This window comes from Talpa europaea, assembly GCF_964194135.1.
Source record: "Talpa europaea genome assembly, chromosome: 14".
In the NCBI taxonomy this organism is placed as follows: domain Eukaryota; kingdom Metazoa; phylum Chordata; class Mammalia; order Eulipotyphla; family Talpidae; genus Talpa; species Talpa europaea.
In genome coordinates, this window is record NC_140082.1 from 27,949,714 (window position 1) to 27,971,830 (window position 22,117).

Consider the following 22,117-nt stretch of genomic DNA (forward strand, 5'->3'; position numbering starts at 1 on the left):
TTTCTTGTCCTGCCTCTTTTCTTTAGACTAGTCACAGCACAAAACCAGAAGTTCTGATTTAAATCTCCTAAGTGAAAAAGTTTTACATTTCTCAGGGATGCTTTTATTGAATTTCACTTAATTATCCAGAGTTTTACATAAACTTGAAACATCTGATCTATTTTGCAGAATATTAATACACTTCTGGTTATAGATCAAGGTAACCTGGCAATTTATCATTTGCTTTACTTTCCTCTATTGTATCTGCATTCAGAAATATTTCTCCTTCCCATTATTTTTGCTTGATGATGGTCATGTGATTCATATGTCAGTAACTGACCATCAGATAGGGGCGTGCTTGTCATCAAAAGTCAGATAGTGGGGGGAAAAGTTGACTTTTACTTTAAATGTTCAGGCTTGGAAGGAAAGCACTAGTTCAGGGAACTCGACCAAGTATAATCTGAGACCAGTCGCCCAGACAAGCTGTGGCACTATCATAAAGCCTTACGTTGAAGTGACCACCTCATTCCTCAGAGCTCATTAATTTTTCTGTGTCCCACTTCCAAGTGCTCTTGAATAAATTATGAAATTCAAGATGCCAGAAGGAGGAAGAACATGGAGATATTAGGACTATTGATTTTTAGAAGAGTTTGTTTTATTTTAAAATCACTCTGTTATTTCAGAGGAAGGAGGCAAATTCTTGGCAGGTTATATTGAACTCCTTTTCCTGTGAAATAACCAGCAAGTAAAACGAGAAAGAACCAAGACTTTTTTTGAGTCCTCCAGGAAAGGCTGCTACCCAGGGGTACCCTCACACACCCACGGGGCTATGTTTAGCACCCAGCAGCCCACAGGGTAAGTACCATATCTAGTCCCACTTTTTCCACAGCCTCCCTTCTGCCCCACAGCTATTTGCCTCCTGTCTTATAAAAAGCACCAAAGAGATTTCAGCTTAGCATAAGAGTCACACATAGGCATCCCTGTGTGTGAGTTGACAGGTCAAAACTAGAGTTCAGCTACGGTGAATGGAAGCACAGGGGTGATTGGAAAGTGCGCTGAGTATCCTAAGAAGGGTTGTATCCCATTAGAGGGCGCTTCTAGAAAAATCCATCCAGAAACATAGCCATGTGGGATTTTGACTACTTCCTCTCTTGCTTGGTTTGTCTATCTGCTCCATTTTTTCCAAGACTTGCATACACAAGCCAGAGTCCCTGCACCATAACAACGCCCCACCCGTTGCTAAGAAAGCACAGAAACATTCTGTGGCACTCCCAAGGGAGAGTCAAGCAATTACTTCATCTAGTAACTCCAGAAAGAGAGGGAACAACCAATAAAATGAATAACATGAAATTTTCCTGCAGTTGGGAAAAATTGGTAATAGGATGCAGAGTCAAACAGAACTCTAGATGTTATCTGAACTTGCTCTCATGTTCCAAGAGAAGTATCAGAGGCCCCAGTGACATAGCTGGCCTCCTGACGTGGTCTGGGGTGCTGCCCCTTCCTTGTTGGTGCCTTTGCCTTACTCCTATCTTTCTTCAGACATAATGGGAAGGCAGGTGGCATCAAGGTAGAACAGGATGGAAAGCCGTTTTACATAGAGAACTCAGGGTTTGTGTAGAGTTGTGATCTCATAACAAAGACTGGAAGGAAGCAATTTAGCCCTTCAAAGTATTCATTACTCCAGAATGAAGAGAGTTGGAGGGCTGAAGGAGAGTCCTAGGGAAGACGCAGAGCAGGAGCAAGAATTTAGTGGTACACAGTGACAGCAGAGAGGCCTCAAGAAAGCAGATATGATTGCCTGCGGTGTCTTCAACCAGTTAGAGATCTTTTGCAAGAACACTAAATCCCATCAACCAAAAGCACAGTGCTTCTGCTATGTTGCACACACTTCTGAATGTTTACACCTAAGTATTTTCACCTCCATATACCAGAGGAAAGCATCCACTCCAACTGCCTTAGATGTACAGATAAGAAAAACCCCAGAGGGGGTAAGTAACTTACTGGAGGCCACATAAACTGTTAATGGCAGGTCCAAAACTGGAACCCTCTTTCGCCGGGGCCAGGAACATACACGATGATGGGGTGTGAGAATTGGAAGGTAATGAGTGGGGGATGGAGGGGGTGTGCCATTTCTGGGAATCAGCAGACTAAGTGTAGTGGAAAAAAAGATGGATGATAAGTCTCAAGTGCTTTTCTACTCTTACTTGTTGGTTCTCTGTTCAGAGAGACATCCTGCCCCAGGTTTATTGAAAGTAACAGCAGCACCTAATTGAAAACATTATCTCTCGGTTGTTTATACAAAGTCTGGAAAGTTACTTAATCTCTCTAGCTTTAAGCTCTGTTGCATTGAGAGAGTCTTACCAGAACCTGGATGGTTCACTGTGGCTTTGCTTATATGTCATCTTTGGGCAATTGGCACATTTAGGTCTCAATTCAAAGTTAATTTCACCAGAAATATGGTAAGTATAGGTTGTTGGGTTTTTTTTTAACCATAAACTGAAGTTACTACACTAAAATTTCAAGACTTGAATCTTTGGGTGAAATCTCCTTTGCCATACCTTTCCCTTCATTGAGAAACAAAGGTGGGTACAAGTTATTAAAGCTCTCACTGTCATTAGCTGTGTGGACATTGTTCTGTGAAGGACTTAACTATAGTTGAAATTCAAATTCTCTAGATTTGCTTTAAATGTTTCATTTTGTCCTAATTGAAGGTTCACATTAGCTTAGGTAGTTAAATGAGTGGGTATGTATGTAAGTCGATTAAAAAGTTCTATAGATTGTGTTCTAAAGCAGCTGAAAATTTTTATCATTGTGTTTTCATCCTTGTGTCTCAGGAAAGATTTAAAATCATGATAGAATATATTTTGTCTTATATTTCACTGAAGAGAAATTTTTCTAAAATGGATCGCTTAAATATATAAATACAATATTGCTCTCACAAGCATTCCCTAATATATCTGTAGACAGTCATTAGAGCATTGACTTGGATAAAAGGTCTCTAATGCAGAATAATTGGTATATTAAATTCCTTTTAAACAGATCAAAATACCAGTGGCAACTAAAATAACTCATAAATATTTCAAGTGCAAGTTTTTAATCGTTTACTTTTAGTAGATGAATAGTTTGAAGCACTCCTTGAAGAACTTTTCTTTAAGTGATCTCTAATTTTAGACATTCAGTTTCATTATGGTGATCTGCCAAATCATTAACAAGTGCACAGGGTACTCTTTGTATTGGGGCCCTTTTCAACAATATCTGCTTACACCTTCCTCACATTTATAGACATGTCCTTCCCTTTTGAGGCAGATCTGAGCCCACATCCCAGGCTTACCACAAAACGCCCTTAGGCAGATCCTATTACCACCTTCTCTGAGCCTCTGGATGTTTTGTGGAGATTTTTAACCTACTTTATAAGATGGTAAGTGTTATGTATGTAAAGGGGCTATAACAGTCCCTGAACTAGGAATTTTTGCAGATAGGTAGCACAGTGCCCAGGAAATGGTACCTGTTACTCTTTTCTTGCAAATGGATCCCACAGCAGCCTCATGGGGGTCTTGTGTAATCGTGTGATAGAAGATGCTTTTTGCTTCCAGGAAATGGCACCAGGTATGACCTGACGCCGGTGACCGCTGTCAGCGTCCACTTGCTCAGCAGCGATGGAACGCCAGTGCTGGTGGATGGCCCCATGTACGTCACTGTGCCCCTGGCCACGCAGAGCGGTCTAAGGCACAATGCCTACGTCGCAGCCTGGCGGTTTGACCAGAAGCTGGGTAAGCAAGACACCTGTGCTGCATGCTTGAGCACGACTTCATTACTATTTGCTTTTCGGTTTAGATCTGGGACAGTCTCCATTCCATGAAGCTTCTGGGTGCTGCTGCTCTCTGTGTATCACATGGTTCCTAGTGGGTAAAACTTACTCTGCTGTGCCTTTCAGGCCTGCTCTCTGCAGTTTGGTTGTTCGGCGTTTTTTGTTTTGGTTTTCACTTTTAAGCTAACTTACCTGATAAGAATCTCTGAAAGGTAGTAGAGGCAAGAGGACTCTCCGAATCTTTACCCTTTTATTCTTTAGAAGGTCATGTGATCTCTCTTGGTTTTGTGATTTTCTTTTTTTTTTTTTTTTTTTCTGAAAAGGAAAATCATTGCCAACAGTATTGAAAAAAAGAAAGAAAGAAGCCTCCCTGGTGGCTTAGGGACTAAGTCTCAGCACTTTTCGCCATTATGTCTGAGTTTGATTCCAGCCAGGGAGCTACCCACATGGTGTAGCAGACCTCTCCTGCCTCACCCATTGCTCCCCTCAGCAGTATATTTCAGTAGATTTGCCTGTTCTGCTCCCCACTCTGTCTCTGGCCAATCCTCTTATCCCCAGCACTCCTGGCCTACACCCCAGTTCTTCTACACAAAAATAAAATCTTAAAAAAAAAAAAAAGAAAGAAATGGGGCCTCCCTGGTGGCGCAAGGGGTTAAGCACCGCACTATGAAGCAATCCAAAGCCTCTGCAGCACAAGTTCAATCCCCAGCCAGCCAGAGAGAAACCCACATGGCGAGGCAGACCTCTCCTGACTCGCCCACTGCTCCCCTCAGCAGTGTCTTTCAGTTAGTCTGCCTGTTCTGTTCCCCGCTCTGTCTCTGGTGAATCCTCTCACCTCCCCCACCCCTCCACGACCCTGCTGCATCTCTGGCCTGTGCCCTGGCTCTTGTATGTATAAATAAATAAATCTTAAAAAAAAAAAAAGGAAAGAATAATAACTCCACCTAGAGAACCATTAACAGTATTTTTAATTATATCCTTTCTGTTATTTCACTGTGCACGTATCTATTGCTACATAACAAGTTACCCAAAAACTTAGCTTTAAATTATAGTGAACATGTTACCCCACCGTTTGGGTTGGAATCTAGAATCAACTTAGCCAGTGCTACTGGCTCAGGGTCTCTAAAAAGATTGTAGCTAGGCTGTAAGCTCAGATTCCATTCATCTCAAGGTTCACTTGCAACCAGCCAGGGCACTTCAGGTCTTCTGTTGGAGGCCTCAGCTCCTCACTGACTTTGGCAAGATGTCAAGTACTTACCTTCTCCATAGAGCTGCCCACAGCATGGTAGCATGTTTCCACTAAAGCAAGTGATGCAAGAGAAAAAATTTAAAAGAAGCTAAAAATACAAAGGCACAAGCAAAATGGAAATCATGGCCTTTTATAACATGCAGTCAAAGTATCTTGTCATCACTTCTTCCCAGAAGCTGTTGGTCACCAGCCTAAGGTTGGTCCTGAGCTTATGTCACCTAGGGGATCACTGGGGACCCCTGGAGGCTATCTTCCACAAAATATATATTTATATTTATAAATATTTATAAATATATATAAATAATTTTTAGCTATAGTTTTAATAAATACATAAATATTTATATATTTATATATGTGTATTTAATATATATTTAACAGAAATGCTCTGTATTGTTCTGTAGCTTGCTTTAAACATCATCCATATATCATGAATATGTCTGCACAGCATTGACCATTATTCTGCAATAGTATTCCATTAAAGAACCATGTCAGAATTTGCCTGTTTAATTCTCTACAATTAAAAAATGTTACTATTTTAAGCATTGTTGTGATCAGTATCCTTGTAACTAAATCATTATGAACATCCATGATTATTTCCTTAGGATAAAATTTTGGAAATGGAATTTCCGGGTTAAAAGAGGAACACAGTTTTGAAGTTAATACATATTTCCCAGTTCACTTCCAGAGAGTTGTAGCCCTTGGAATTCATACTTACAGGACGCAAGTACATGTCTGTGCTTAAGATTTTGATAGCACAGTGGTTTTCTAAACTCTTTTGGTTCCCAATCCCATGCACACCATGCTTGAAAAATATCAGTTTTGAAATCACCCATCTCCGAAGTGTAAACTGGTAGACCATGTATAAAGATTATTGGGAGATTTTTGATATCCAGTGTCTTTTCAAGGATACTTAATTCCTTGAGTGAAATTGTAGTTATAGGTATTTATATTTGGAAACAAATGCCTGTTGGGATTTCTGGGACTTATTTGTTATTTTCCAAATAATGAATAACAGAAACACATTGTTTGTGTGGAGTTCACTGATTTTAACAGATATACTAAACATGATGTTGTTGTGTGGACTGTGGTGCCAGTTAACTTCCTGTGCTGTGTAAGATGGCTGTTTTACCTGTGGTGTGTGATCTCTACAACGTAGCCATTTTATGAGGCACTGTGGTCACAGCCATGGCCTAGGAGCCCTGGACCTCCCAGGGGAAAGCAACTCGAGGGACATAACTGAGAGACTCTGAAGAAACAGAAAATCAGAAAGGTCTTGAATAACGAAGAATGGAGAGAGAGTAGGAAAGAGAAGTGAAAAGTTTGCATTTTTGTATGCTAGAAACCTGGAAATCTAAGTTAGGAAATCTAAGTCCCTCCTTGGGCAAATTACTTATGTTTGTTTTCTTGTTTTTAAGACAGACATCTGCTGAGGGTCTCATTCCCTTGTATACTCTGGCTCTCTCCAGAGCTTCCTGGCTGACCCCAACATACTGGGGTCAGTGCTAGGGAGCAGCACTTAGCATGTGGTTATGAACAGGGGCTGGATGGATGATCCAGTCCTCCCACCCACTGGCTGTGTGACCCTGGCCATGGTACTTAACCTCTCAGTGCCATAGTTTCCTCCACTGTGAAATGAGGATAATAATAATCATGCTCAGTGTTATTATAGTATATTAAAGATAGCCGGAGAAACACACCAACAGTGTGTGCGTATATTGAGTTTAATTCAAATATATGCATAGAAAAGGGTTTTCCCATTAATGGAATTAGGTAATTTCTAGGATGTATATTAATTTCAGTTTTCATTTGTCGAACTTTTATTAACTAAATTGTTTTTAAAATCTCAAAAAAGAGGGCCCTCCTAAGTACATTGTATATATTGCAATGGTACCAGAAGTGTATAAGGATATGGCCTTGAAGTTTTTTACTACTACTTGTGTCCTCACTGAGTCTTATCTTTAAATCCTTGTAATCAAGGACAGCTCCTGGTAGGCACCCAGTTAGAATTTTGTTGAATGATTGGCTCAGATTTGGATCATTTAGATGTCTTAAAAATGAGAGCAGTTTAAGATGTTGCAACATAATCTTTGTACTTATGATGACTCTATACATAGAATTTACCTTTAAGCATCTATATATGTATAAGTTTAATAAAAGGCTAATGCTTTGAGCTCATCTCTAGAGAGAGAATAGTTATATTGGGTTTTCTCCACCCTGGAGATTCCATTCCTGCTATTGTATTTCCCTTCTGCCTCCTCTTTTTTGTGTGTATATATTTGAATATAGATGAGTATGGAGTAGGAGTAGGGGTATAAAAGTCTATGTTCTTAATATGATAAAGTTTTCAAGAGAAATAAATATATACACATATATGCCATGTGTACCAACTGTATAGTGCAGGTATATAAAAGTAGCATTCTAGTTCTCATTAGTTTATTTGTATACAATTCACAAGCAACAATAATGTAGTAAAAATATTTTTTATGTAGCAGATTGAATAATGGCTTCCCAAAAAACCACATCATAACCTCTGGACCCCTTTATTCTTATCACATGGTAAAGGAACTTTATGGGTATGGCTAAGAATCATGAGATGGGGAAATACTCAGGATTTTTCACATGGCCCCACTGTAATCACAACAGTACTTATAAAAGGGATGCAGCAGAAGTCAGAATCAGAGGAGATTGAGGAGATTGCAGAAATTAGAGTGATGGTGCACTTTGAAAATGAAGGAAGGGGGAAAAAAAAAGAAGATGAAGGAAGGGGACATAAGCCAAGGAATAGCAGTGGTCACTAGAAGGTAAAAAGGCATTGTCTCTGGAAGGAGCACTCCTGCCAGCACCCTGTAATAAGCCTACTGAACCAATTTTAGAGTTCTGACCTCCAGAACTATAAGAGAATAAATTTCTGTTGTATTTAGCCAATAAGTTTGTGGTGATTTGTTACAGGAACAAGAAGAAATTAAGACAATATAGAATCAAAGTGAAAACAAGTCTTTGTGAAAACAAAGAAATGCGTATTGTTATGAATCCTCTAAAATGTAAGTTATTCAGTTCTGTTTCCTCTCTGGAACTATTCCCTATGGCATCAAGCCTTTTCAACTGAGAATCTTATTGTGTAGTTAATCTATTTCCATTTAAATGATCTTTTTTAACTTAGCATCTACTGTGAAAAATGTAACTGCCAAATTTCTAACTATAACAGATTGTATGTATGCAGGAAAAAGCCAACATTTGGATTGTCATTCAAAAATAATCAAATGAATTAAAACATGTATTCTGAAAACTTTATCTTTAATATTGGATGGACATTTCAAAGAAAGCATATATTAACTTACTAAAAGTCAGTGGAAGCCTATAGAATTCATAAAGGTTTTTCTTTTAGCTCTTGTATTTAATCAGTAATACTATGAGTTAAGTAAAAGTTAAATTATTTCATTTAAATGAAAAGTTCCAAGTATTATCAGATCAGGAAAAAAATAGGAATACATCTCAAGCATAAAATACAACTTACTATTTAGCTGCTATTTATGATTAATTTGAATACAATAATCACCTCAAACAAGTTAATACTTTAAATTCTCTACTGTTGAGGTATATCAAAGTAATTGCAATTACATGATTAATAGCTAGAAATAGCGATTTGTGAAGAATCCATTAAGAATTGTGTGTCTAGGGCCTCTCCTGGTGGCGCAGCGGTTGAGCACTGGGTTGTGAAGCTGCCCGCAGCCTCTGCAGCGCCAGTTCGATCCCCAGCCACCTGGTGAGGATCCCACATGGAACGCAGACCTCTCCTGCTGCCCCACTGCTCTCCTCAGCAGTGTGTTTCGTCAGTCTGCCTGTTCTGCTCCCCGCTCTGGCTCTGGTGGATTCTCTCACCCTCCCATGCTTCTGACTGTACCCAGTGCTTGTATAAATAAATAAATAAATCTTAAAAAAACAAAAACAAAAAAAAAATTTAAAAAAAAAAGAATTGTGTATCTAAATAAGGGTTGGCAAAATATGGCTTGGAAGCTAAGCATGGTTTTTTACATTTTTCTATTGATTGAAGAATATTTCATGACAGACAAAATTATATGAAATTTAAATGTAAGTATATCAGAATAGTTTTACTGGATACTGTGAACTGAATGAGATCCTCCCCGACCAAAAAAAAACCCAAAACATTAACATGTTGAAACCCAGTCCCTAATGGGATGAAATTAAGAAGTGAGCTTTGGGTGGTGACTGGGTCATGAGGGTGGAGTCCTCATAATGGGGCTAGTGCTCTTATAAATGAGACCCCAGAAAGCTGCCTCACCCTTTCATCATTCTGAGGTCACAGGGAGAAAGCACCATCCACAAACCAGGCAGCAGGTACTTACCACACACTGAATCTGACAGCACCTTCATCTTGGGCTTCCAGCCTCCAGAACCGTGAGCAGTGAACTAGGGTTGTTTATAAGCCACCCAGTTCAGGAATTCCTGTTACAGCAGCTCAGGCAGATCTAAGACATCACAACAGGACCCTGCCCTTTGGTTTGCTAGGGTCCATGAATGTGTTCTCATTTTACTGGTGGAACTAAGTTGTCTGGACAGCCTCTGTGTCCCCACAACCTGAAAGTATTTATTCTCTAGCCTATTACAGAAAAGGTTTGTGACCACTGATCTAAAATACCTTCAACAAGGATGCTTTTTACCATTCCTGTCTTAGAATGCAAGTATATCCCAGACTCTGCAGGCCACAGAGCTGCCCAACTCAGTCACAGACCCACTTCTTTTATCCAGGTTCAATGCCCTCATTGTGCAGGAATGACACATGAAGCTCGGGGTGATAACACCTCCATTATAGCGCAAGATTTCAGTCTGTAAGGCAGGTCTGTCTTAGTTCCATGAGACTCGACTTGGAAGATAAAACCACATTTTAGCACTAACTCGAATACTTTCATGCCTGACTGCCAGATAACTGAAAGTTTACTCTTAGGAGAGACATCCAGAAGTACACTTTCAAATACCTTCAAAGTAGAGTCAGGATTTGATGCCACCATTTATCGCAGTTGTTTTCTTGTTGTTTTTCATGACTACAATTGTCTTTTAATTTTTTTCAGGCAAAGAATTTCCCATTATAAGAATTAGCCTTTCCATATTTCAGCCCACATACTATTCATAAGAGGGTGACCTAATAGATGAACTGTATGAATTGGCTCATTGTTATGTGTACTCGCAATAAAAATCATATTTTCAAGTGCAAATTGCATACTCTATGATTGAGAGCTTTACCACACTGACTGGCAGTGCTGAAGCCATCATGTTAAATGCCACTGAATGCATCGTGCGAGGGAGGATCTATATAACAGGTACAATGCTATTGCCCGTGGCCAGGTCAAGGTGTGTCTGTGGATATGGAATCAGTGGGCATATGTACCTTCTTATCAATCGTGTGCAGAGGCTGTGACCTTGAAAGAAGAGGGTTTCCTTCCCTGGTCTGGAATGGGAAATGAAGTTTCATCGGTCAGATGAATGCATCTTAGCTGAAATTTTGGGGATGGTAAGAGATGATTATGTCCGTTCTTTGCAGGCATTTTGCTTGCTCTTTAGCCTGTAGCTTGGACAGCAGATGGCTGTCTGGTGTTCCAGGTTGTCAGACTGCGATCTGACTTGTTGCCTTAGGGAATGGTCACTCATGAGCAAGTAAACCAGGTCAGTGGTTTGGATTTAAATCGACAGGCTAATATTTAATGGCAGAGATTGAGATTTAAGATTCTGTAGGTGATGGATTTTTGCTATTTAATGATAGAGTACTTGATTAGAATACTCTCATTCTAATGAGATGACAGAAATAAAAGTGTATTCCAAGTGAAGCTACACTGTAGAATCCAGTTTTAACTGCCTTTCCAAAACACAGCCTGCAGAGTGTGTGTGTGTGTGTGTGTGTGTGTGTGTGTGTGTGTGTTGGGGTGGGGGGTGGTGGTGAAGAGGTTGCTATAGAAATGGTGGTTACTGAAGCAGCATCTTATCATGGATGGTACAAATGTGTCAAGCATTCAGGAAGACCCACTTATAATTGACCTGCAGTGGATTTGACTCCGCTTCAGAGGGTGAACATTACCACGGTGCTGTGCTCACTGAACTAGTCCTTTTAGGTAAGTCATGGCCAGCCTGCCCTTAAAGATAGAGCTTGATTCAAAACATATTTAAGATGTTTTTCCATTTTAGTTTTTTTTGATGTGGAAGGATGAGTAGCTGTTCTTAAAACACTAAATGATGTTTGTAACTTCAAGAAAATGAAAGTATTACTGGCTTATCTTTATAGATATACATATATCTGTGTATGTATGTGTATACATGTATGTCCATATATATCATCATGAGCCACATGTCTAGCTGGAGCAGGACATATGTGCAATACAAGTTGTAGTGATTGAATTACAAGGATGAACTGCATTACATTGTATGTACAAAACTTAGGAAGCCTGTTTGTCTAACAGTTGTGTACTTAAATATATGGTATTTATTTTAGAGCTATACACCTCATCTTTTTTTTTTTTTTTAATGAGAATAGATTCAACTGTCAAGAGCACTAAGCAAAGAAGGAAGCAGACTTACCTAACTAACTTAAGAAAGGTGTTATCAGAGGGCCTCCCTGGTGGCGCAGCGGTTGAGCGCTGGGCTGTGAGGCTGCCCGCAGCCTCTGCAGCGCTGGTTCATTCCCCGGCCGCCGGCGAGGGTCCCACAAAAAAAAAAAAAAAAAAAAGAAAGAATAAAAAAAAGAAAGGTGGTATCAGAAATAGGTTTTCTAGTGAAGGTTATTTCTTAGAAACAACTATAGCTGTTAAAATTATCCAAAAAAGTGAGTCGAGCATCTATTAGATATGTAGTAGAGGAAAAAGGTAATTTACCTGCAAACAAAGCTGAATGAAGTCATGTAATAGGGAAAAAAAAAAAAAAAAACACCAAAGGCATAGATTTCAGTTGGGTAAACCATGACCGTCCATTGAAAACTTTGTCTTGCCTGAGATCTCATCTGCCAAATGGCTAAAATTTGTCATTTGTTTTTGAGACACAGATTGGCATCTTTCTGCCATGACAGGCCGTCTCATCACAGTGGCCGAGTCCTGCCCCTGTTGTCCGAGTAGAGTGGAGCAAGGCAAGGATCGCACGAGCTGCCCATGGGGAGAAGAGCAAGTGAAGGGTGACCTCACAACATGGACATTTGTTTTTCAAAGTTGCCAGGCAACTCAAAAAACAATCTTGTAATTCCTAAGAATTATTAAGCCTTTTGTGTTTGTTGCTGCCTCCCCCGCCCCCCCGCCACCCCCCCCCTCCGCCCTGGCCCCCATCCCCCAGTGAGAATTTTCAGAGAATAATACCATCACATTAGCTACATTGTAGTTGTGGTTCAGAGCCACTTTTGTTTTGAAACCCTATTCTTCGAAACTTAATTTTCTTAAGTTGTCATTTTATATAGAACTAGAACTTCCCCGGGACTGAGTCTAATGGGAACAGATTTTAGCAAGTTTTACAATTGATTATTGTTTTGTGGTCTTAGAGGATACAGATCGATATGTTCCTCCTGAAGGAAAATGAATCATATGTTACAGCCAACTCTTTACCATTCATGGAATATTCACTTTTCCCATTATCTGTGGCAAATAGGTATTCTCCTGCTGGCTTTCCCATCACCTAGAAGCCTCCATCTTCTGGCTTTGCTGCCTCTTGGCCTGCATTTTAAGCACTACTTAAATCATGCTTGTTTTAATATCCCTGAGTAAAAAATAATTAGGAAGGTAAAACTGCGACAATTTATTTCAGAATCAAATGTATTTAAGTGTCTTCTGTTTTCAATTATCTCCACTGGAATATGTAATTAAATGGTAAAATTATTTTGGTGTATTTGAATATCAGGCTGTTGCACAGCCTATAGCCAAAGTGTATGGAATATAGCTACCATGTATCCCTGCAGTTAGACAACTGGGACTTGAGCACTATCCCCTCTCAGGTTAATAGTTGCACCATCTTGAGTAAGTCCTCTAACCTCCTAAGTAAGGTCTTAGTTTTCTCATCTATAAAATGGGAAGAATCATAATCATCATCATCATCACTTTTACCTCATAGAATTGTGAATAGAAAGCATTTAAAACAGTGTGGGCACTTAGTAAAAAGCCCTATAAATGGCAGGTATTATTATTTTATTCATCATTGCCTATATTTAATTGGTGCATTTTTGGAGAAGCAATGATATATAGAGAAGTTACATTGAAGTCCTACGGTCTTTAAAATAACCCAGGTTGTCACGTCGCTGGTATGCTCCAGGCATCCAGTCTAATTACTTGATAACTATCCTCTACCCATTGCTCCATATTTGGAATGTCATTGTGGTTTCCAAGTGGCTTTAAGTTATGAATTGGTGATGTCCTCATTTGAGTGGTGTGCAGAGCACGTATTTGACCGGGGAGCAAGCTTGGTGACTCCCTGACATCTGAGCTTGAATGCATCTTTGCTCTTCGAGTCATCACTCTTGGTCTTTGCAGGAGCCTGTGCCATTGTCTTTAGTTCACAGGTGAGGACACTGAAATCTAGGGCTTGGGATTGACAATGATCCCAGATGTGCAGACTTTTTCACGTAAGAGTCCATGTTCCTCAAACTGGAGCTACAGATCCAAAGAGCTTCTTGAAATCTGGGAGTTTTGTGCAAAAGGATTTTTAAATCCGGGATTTTAGTTTTGATAATAATCTTTTAAAAGTTAACATGAAAAATACTCTCATTCAAACTCAGTACAGAATTTAAAATAATTAGGTTCTTTTAATTGCCTGGATTTACATTGATGAATGACTATTTGATAGAACAGGACTAAAGACAACTAACCAGCAGAAGATATCATACATAAAAGGTACAACCTTCCATATTAAAGAAAAGGGAAATCAGAGTATGTACAAAATGGAAAATTTCATGCTAAATTTAGGTAGAAAAGATTGTAGGGAATCAATTCATAAGCCAACCTCCAAAGAGCCTCACCCTAACCTTCTATGTCAGATTTGTGTTGCAAGTGACAAGTTCCCTTTCATTAACCTATCAAGAACTACCTCAAATTGGGCCTCCCAGGTGGCGCAGCGGTTGAGCGCTGGGTTGCGAAGCTGCCCGCGGCCTCCGTGGCGCCGGTTCGATCCCCGGCTGCTTCCCGGCCACGGGAGGAGGGTCCCACATGGCGCGCAGACCTCTCCTGCCGCCCGCTGCTCCCCTCAGCAGTGTACTTCGGTCCTTCTGCCTGCTCTGCTCCCCACTCTGGCTCTGGTGAATTCTCTCACCCTCCCGCGCTTCTGACTGTACCCAGTGCATGTATAAACAAAAAAACAAACAAATAAAAATAAATAAATAAAAACATGCCTCTATAAAAAAAAAAAACTTAAAAAAAAAAAAAAAACTACCTCAAATTGATGTTTTTCATTTAAATTTTATTTTGAGATTTTATAGTCTTTCTTTTATAAATTTGTTTTGGTCTTTATTATTATATGAGCTGCACATTCTTTTATATTCTTTTATATATTAAGACATTTAACATTTTTTAATTTTCTAAATTAGATCAATGCAGTTTATATGATGTAAATTTACATTTACATCAATACATTTTAAGTGATTTTGTGCATTAATCAGGTTTGGAAATCTTTGGTATGATAATTATGCAATGGCATCTTTACTTTAGGTAAAGCTTCATCAACAGTTGATTTGTAATCTTGGAAAAATATACATTACCGAGTAAGCCTTGTAGATAGGTTATCTTACCTTTTGGAATAGTTTTACCTCTTCATTGCTTTCCCCCTTGGACAGTGCAAGAGGGACCCCTCCTCTTAGTCCCACATTTTAAAGGACCTCACTCTAGCCCTTTCCTTCTGGAATAAGGAATCCTCTGACCCAAAGAGTTGTGGCCACCTGGAAATTGAACTCCCCTTCTAGAATACCCCTTTGGTACACAAGATCCTAGAATTCCCTGACCAAACAGACCTAAATTGGCTTTCAGGCCCTCTCTCCCATATCTCCTCTCGAAGAGAGGTGCTCCTATTGTCTGCACATGCCATGTGCACAGCCCAGAACAGAGGTGTGGCTAATGGCAGGGGCTTGAGCTTAGACATGAGGGTTGAAGTCCACATCCATGTGCACAAGGCAGGAGGGGCTTGGGGGCATGAGTTGAGAAAGCACGTAAGTCAAAAACCAGCTCTGTTCCAGCATATTTTCTGAGGAAACTAAGAATTCTGCAGTCCACCGTAGCCTTTAGATTATTATAAAGTTCTGGTGGGAGGGTAGGACACATTTATTTCACAATGTGGTTACCTGCTTTACAGTTTTAAATATTTAGATACAGTGGGGGCCTCCTTGGTGGCACAGCGGGTTGAGCACAGCGCTGTGAAGCTGTCCGCAGCCTTTGCAGCGAGGGTTCGATTCCCGGCCGGCCAGGGAGATAACCACATGGCACGGCAGACCTCTCCTGCCTCGCCTGCTGCTACCCTCAGCAGTGTTTTCGGTTGTCTGCCTGTTCTGCTCCCCACTCTGTCTCTGGTGAATCCTGTCACCTTCCCGCACCTCTGGCCTGTACCCTCGTTCTTATGTAAATTTTTTAAAAATCTTAAAAAAAATTTAAAAAAATATTTAGATACAGTATATATTGACTACCATTTGGAATCTCTGGCCTTGAGTTCCGCAAATATTAAGGGTAGGCTTGTATAGAGGCAAATTACTAACTTGTCTAAACCTAATGTTTCTAGTCTCAAAAATGAAATATAAAAAAAACTTGGTTATTTTTGCCTCTTGTTCTGAAGAATCACCCCTTTAAAATTATTTGAATGCACAGAAACATCAATTCCAAAGAGCACCTGCACCCCTATGTTTATAGCAGCACTATTTACAATAGCTAAGCTTTGGAAGCAACCCAAATGCCCAAAAATAGATGACTGGATCAAGAAGATGTGATACATATACACCATGGAATATTACTCAGCAATCAAAAAAGATAAACACATGCAGTTTGCAGCAACATGGATGGTGCTGGAAGGGATCATGCTCAGCAAAATAAGCCAGAAAGAAAAAGAAAAATACCAGATGGTCTCACTCATAGCAGGAATCTAGAAAACTTAAATAAGGGACCAGGAAAAAGAATAACTATAAGAAAGAAAATATCAAAATCGACAAACAACTATGAACAAGAGACACTCTATGGGGGGTAGGGGGCGGGGAAAGGAGGGATTGGGGTAAAAATAAGGGGGTTGTAACTGTATGGGGAATATAAAAATAAAATTTAAATTAAAAAAATAAATAAATAATAAAATTATTTAATGCACATATGTGTGTGTGCACACGCAGAAAACGCACCAGACAAATCCAACCTGTGCAGAAATTAAAGCAGTACCCAAAACAGTACCTAAAACAGTACTACAACAGTGCAAAAGCAATGCCAAGGACAGTGTTAAAGGATAGTGCCCAAGGTTGGAGACTGTTCACTGTCACTTGCACACACAATTGCAGGATCGGTCAGGCTGAGGATCCAACAACAGGGTTTATTTAACAAACAGGAGATTGGGGAAAAGGAAACAGTTACAAAGGACCCCAAATAATGCCCAGTGTCCAAAAGCTCCATACAAAAGTCACTTGTGGAAGAAAAGGTGACACTGCAGCAGCCCACAGCCACAGTCTAAAGACTGGGTCAAATACCAGACCAGACAGTTGCAGACTCAACAGCACCAGGAGGTGGTGCCAGAGAACCAGAGGCTGTGGACAGCTTTTTGTGAGCTATTGGCATACACGAACAGCTAACGGGGCTATGAGACACTGGCCTGCTTCTTGCAGGTAATGTCAGGTACAGCAGCCAGGTCTCTGCAAAGATCTGTGGCGATCTGATGAATCCCCCGGAGGTTGTGTGCTGAATCTTTCTTTAAAGGTGGTCCAGTGAATCCTACTGTCTTCAGAGGCTGGCTGCTGACTAATTCAAACTGGCTCTTGTTCTGTCTTATATCCTCTTCAGGGTTCCCCACCCTGCAAGACTGAGTGGACCTTTTTTGTTTTTTTCAAGCCTAAGCGTCTAATTGGGCCACTTTGCACCAATCAGCTCACGTTCCATTTTGAATCAGAATAATTAACTCAAGGTTGAGTGATATCTGGAGAGCTTGAACCTTGTTGGTCCTTTTAGCTGCAGCCTGATTGCTCCAGATATAAAAGGGAAAAACCCACTCCTGCCCAGACTGACTTGCACTGAAGTCAGTGTAGGACCTTGCACCAGAGGTCTTCAGTTTCCAAGGCACTTCATTGGAGGTTCCTCCACAAACACCCTTGCTTGCTTTGAATACGACACATAGAGGTGGTTGTATGTGGCAGCTCAGCTGTTTCAAAGGTGCAGAATGAAGGGTACCAAAATGGAAGGAAAAGGGAAATCAGACCATTTCGAAAAAGATTTTTTTTTCTGCTTATTTTAGACCGAGCTTATTCATTAATAAAGAGGTGAAACTGTAAGTCAGCTCTTTTCCTCACTGTTCTCAAAACAATCCCGGAGGTGGGAGCCATCATCTATCTTTTTTTTTTTTAATATCCTTTTTTTTTTAAGATTTATTTATTTGTTTATACAAGCACTGGGTACAGTCAGAAGCGCGGGAGGGTGAAAGAATTCACCAGAGACAGAGCGGAGAGCAGAACAGGCAGACTGACAAAATACACTGCTGAGGGGAGCAGCGGGTGACAGGAGAGGTCTGCGCACCATGCGGGACCCTCCTCCGGTGGCTGGGGAGCAGCTGGGAATTGAACCAGCACTGCAGAGGCTGCAGGCAGCTTTGCAACTCAGCGCTCAACCACTGCGCCACCGGGGAGGCCCAATCTTTCTTAACCAGAAAGCAGCCCAAGCCCAGGACAAGTAAGTGCTCAGTGTCCATGCCCAGCCTAGCGAAGGGGAGATGCAAAACGTGATTTCCTTCAGACTTCAAAAATCCTCTTCCTCTTCTAGTATATTTGATTTTTGTGCATTCCTGCTTCTATGCCAAGACTTAATGTAGCTTAATAGAATAATGGACTAAATCTGGGAATGCACAACAGCAACCCATTCCCAGATGTGTTTGGTTTGGCCCATACAATTGTTTGGGGGGCATTTGTTTGTTTGTGTTGTTTTAATTTGCTGCCAAATCAGAAACTGAAAGATTTCACATGGAATTCTGTTCTGGGTGTCTCTTAAAAAATCAAATCATTCATTTCATCAAATAATTTATTGAACATCTTCTTTATGCCAGATATCACTCTATTGTAGACTCTTGGGATAAAACAATGACAGTCAAGGAACGGTCCTAGAATTATGAGTGTTTTGTTCTAAATGAAGGAGACAGACAATGAACCTGTTTACTTCAGATAACATAAGGTCTGCAAGACAGTGAAGCAGAGTGATGTCAAGGGTGAATGATTGGCTGGTCAGAGCCTTCAGAGAAATGACATTTGACCTGAGAGACTAACAATGGACTGTTTGGGGTGTGGGGTCTGGGGGAAGAACAGAACATCCCAGGTAGAAAACAAATCAAGGAAGAGGTCCTAAGTTGGAACTGATTTGGCTAACCTCTAGCAACCAGTTCATGAAGCAGCACTGCCCCTTTAAGCAAGTGCACAACAGTATCTGTAGACATTTGAGTTTGCCAACCCCTAGCTAGTAGAACAAGTGACTAAGATATTTCTTAAACCTATTATAAATATTTCAGAAGTTTCTTCAAGCACTAGTTGCCCTTTGATGCACTATATGACATCAGCATTTTCTAAAAGCATCATCACACCCACAAAAGTGCAAAATAATTTAGAACTTTGCTACTTAAAAGTGTCGGGGAGCTTGATAGAATGGAGGAATCTCCTGTTTTACTCTAGACCCACTAAATCGGAATCTGCATTCTAACAAGATGTCCATTTTAACCAGCTCTTTAACATTACTGGTTAAGAGCATCTTATCACATCTGTCCAGATGTTTGTCAAGTTCTCTGTTACAATGTCCTTCATTTGACTGAGTTTTCTAATGTGGGGGGATTAGAGGCTAAGCCTCCCCCAATCGGGATGTGCTTCCCCCATCCAACCTCTTCTGATGTGTAATTGCAAAGTGGATATTGGATTTAGTGGGTTATAATCAAATTGCTCTCCATATTGGCCTAATTAGCTTATGCTCTGGAAATTTATATATACCGATTATTATAAAGACAGAATTCTGTCATTAAATTTTATTAATGCTATTGTATATCCTAATACTTCTCACTACCTATTTAAGATAGATGTTTTCCATAACTCTGCCAGAATCTTTATGTTTTCTCATTACTGTTCTTTCTTAAATCTTGTGATAGCTCAGCTAAAACTTAAAGGGAGAAAAAAATCAGTCACTTAGATTAAATTTATTTTTAAGAATCTGTTTCTCAAAAATTACCCTAAAAATATCCAGGGAACACGTCGTTGCTGAATATAGATTAATTCCTTACAACTCAACATATCTGTGACTTTATGCTGCAAACAGAAGGTTGTTGGTAATAGTGAATTGCCTTTAATTTTATTCTTGTTGAAACCAGTCCTGAAATTTATTTACCCAAAGCTATAAGAATCCAACTATCTGCACATAACTTTTGCTCTTCAGTTTGGTGGCTTTCAACAAGAATGGTTAAATAATTGGCCACCAGGAAAATATTTTGCTATATAATTAACGAAGAATGTTTACCCTCACAGATTTCATGGAAAAATAATGCCACAGAAGGAAACATAGCTATTCAAAGGCACAGATTTTAATTTGGAAAGAAGGCTACTGTGCAATATCAGGAAAGTAAAAATTTCCATGTTTCAGCTATACACAATGAATGTGACTTAGGGCAGATGGATTCATATCCTGCTTTTAATGAGTGATCCTATCCCAGTTTAGTTAAAGCATGCAGTAGAATAGACCTAGACTTTGCTTGTTCAATAGGTACAACTAGTAGAAAAATATAGTGGAGTTTATAGCTTATGATAATGCAGATGAATACCCTGAAAAGCAAGTCATCTGGTTTATAGAGAAAGTCAACATACTCAGGAATCTGGAAAGACACCATAACTAAAACTACCAATAACAATAACAAGCTCTTAATGGCTCTGAGAAGTGCATATGTCTTAAAGAGACTGTTCCTCAAAGGAACCAGTGCCCACACTGTGCTCATTCTTTAGCACATCCCCACAGCACAAGCAAGGAGGTGGTTGCTGGCTGTAGCCAACATGGAGAGGCAAGACAGCAGTAGGTTCCTGTTGCCCTGAATTCTAACTAGCTCATGCATATAGATGTGTCTCATCTCTCACCATAAACAGTCCCCCACAACTTCAGTGTGAATAATCACCTTTTGATTGGTAGAAACTTTTTTGAGAAGGGTATTCTGAGTGACTGGGTTATTTCTTCGTGATTCAGACCTTACAGACCTAGTGGAACTCACTCCAACCTCTGTCATAAGAATTATATCTGAATTAGAAGAGTAAAGTAGAACACAAAACAAATGCTGAACCAATAAGGCCATTTATTGTTTACATGACAAAAAAGAGGCCTCCCTGACACCGTGAATGATCTTCCGTTTTTCTGCTGCGCCTCCCTCAGCATGTCCTCGGTTCACACAGCTAGGAAGTGGTGAAGCTGGAGTTCACATCCAGGACTATCTTAATGCCAGGAAATTTGTGCATGGGTCAGTTGGCCCTTTATTTTTATTTTCATTTTTCAAGTATGTAATGACTTTTAGTAACTTCACCAAATGGAATAACTAACACCATAAATCAGTTTTTGAACATTTTCATTGCCCCAAATTCGGCTTCTCAGGGGTTTTAAGTTAATTTCCACCCATGCCTGTCCCCCACCTCCAGTGCTAGACAACACAAATCTATCTAGTGCTGGACTTGTATCTGCCCCTGTTCTGAGGTCTGATGTGGTAACAAATCTCAATGTAAGAGCAGTGACTTGCATCCTTGTACAATGCCAACTTCAGTTTGTAACCATAATTGTGGGCTTACCTTATAGTTTCCTTTTCAAAATCAAAAGAGTGCTCATAATATAAATGCTGGGAGGTAATGTGGTCGCTAATATAAGGGTTTTCTAGGCAGAACAAATGTGCCACACAGGAAAAGCAAGATAAGTCAGCAGCCTAGAGGCTGTATTCCAATTAGATGTTGTCTTTCGGTTCCTTTTTCTGATTTTAGAGTTCTTTTCCCTTTTGATAACCATTGTTACATTTCTGAACTCACTTTTCTTTCTATTTTGCAAATAGAAGCTGATTTCATTATTGCTTGGTAACCAAGCAAGAAAGCAGCACCCTCATCGATTGCTAAAGAGACCCCCATCAGATCTTACAGGCAAACATAAGGCATATCTTTTTTTCTGCCTGTCAGTGATTTTGTGTAATAACCATTGTAGTTAAATGCAGCTTCCAAGTTAAGAACTCTTGGTGCTTTTTTACACAATGAACCTTGCCAGCTGAATGCATAACTAACTCATTTTCAAAAGATTAGGACAATTTTTCAACAAAGTATTTATCTTAACAATATATCTAAATCCAATGTAGAAGGTTTAACTCTAGAGAATAAAAATTCCAACAAAAACTGATCTAAGGGTGTAGCATTGGGGGAAAAAAATGCTGTATGCAGAATACCACCATTTGATATCTGATTTTATCCCCTGTCCCTCACCGTGCTGTGGGCATTCCAGACACAGTCCTGCAGGCAGTGCTGAGTGAGGAGTGGGCCTTTGGTGGTTAGAAAGCAGTGATAATAACAGAAACACTGACAATCTCTGAGGGAAGAAGGACACAAGGGGCTGGGTGGGGTATTTAGTGTAAGAGCTAACTGTGTTGTCACTCAGAGCCCAAGGCATGAATATTTTGGACCCACCATTGTATTTGATCTTCATCTTAACCCTGAGTTACCTGAAAAATCAAAATTATATTTGACTTAAGAAGTAGGAGTAAATGATACTTATTTAGAATTTTAATAAATCTGTCTTTTCAATTTTCCACAAATAAGACCCAAGTTATATAGAACAATAGCTTCCACACCACATTGAGGAGATATCCTGGAGGTTACCATGGGGAGGGGAGATTCTCTTCACCTT

At 39.9% G+C, this 22,117-nt stretch overlaps 1 protein-coding gene across 2 annotated transcripts in view; it reads left to right on the plus strand.

The window, feature by feature from the left end:
• Positions 1-22,117, plus strand: part of FAM171A1 (family with sequence similarity 171 member A1) — a gene marked incomplete at both ends in the record, with an annotated part of 114,564 nt that overhangs the window by 82,129 nt on the left and 10,318 nt on the right. For both annotated transcript variants that reach the window (XM_084253489.1, XM_084253490.1), the window contains one exon: positions 3,573-3,749. In XM_084253489.1, the coding sequence (XP_084109615.1) occupies positions 3,573-3,749 (177 nt within the window). The remainder of the gene's footprint in view (positions 1-3,572; positions 3,750-22,117) is intronic.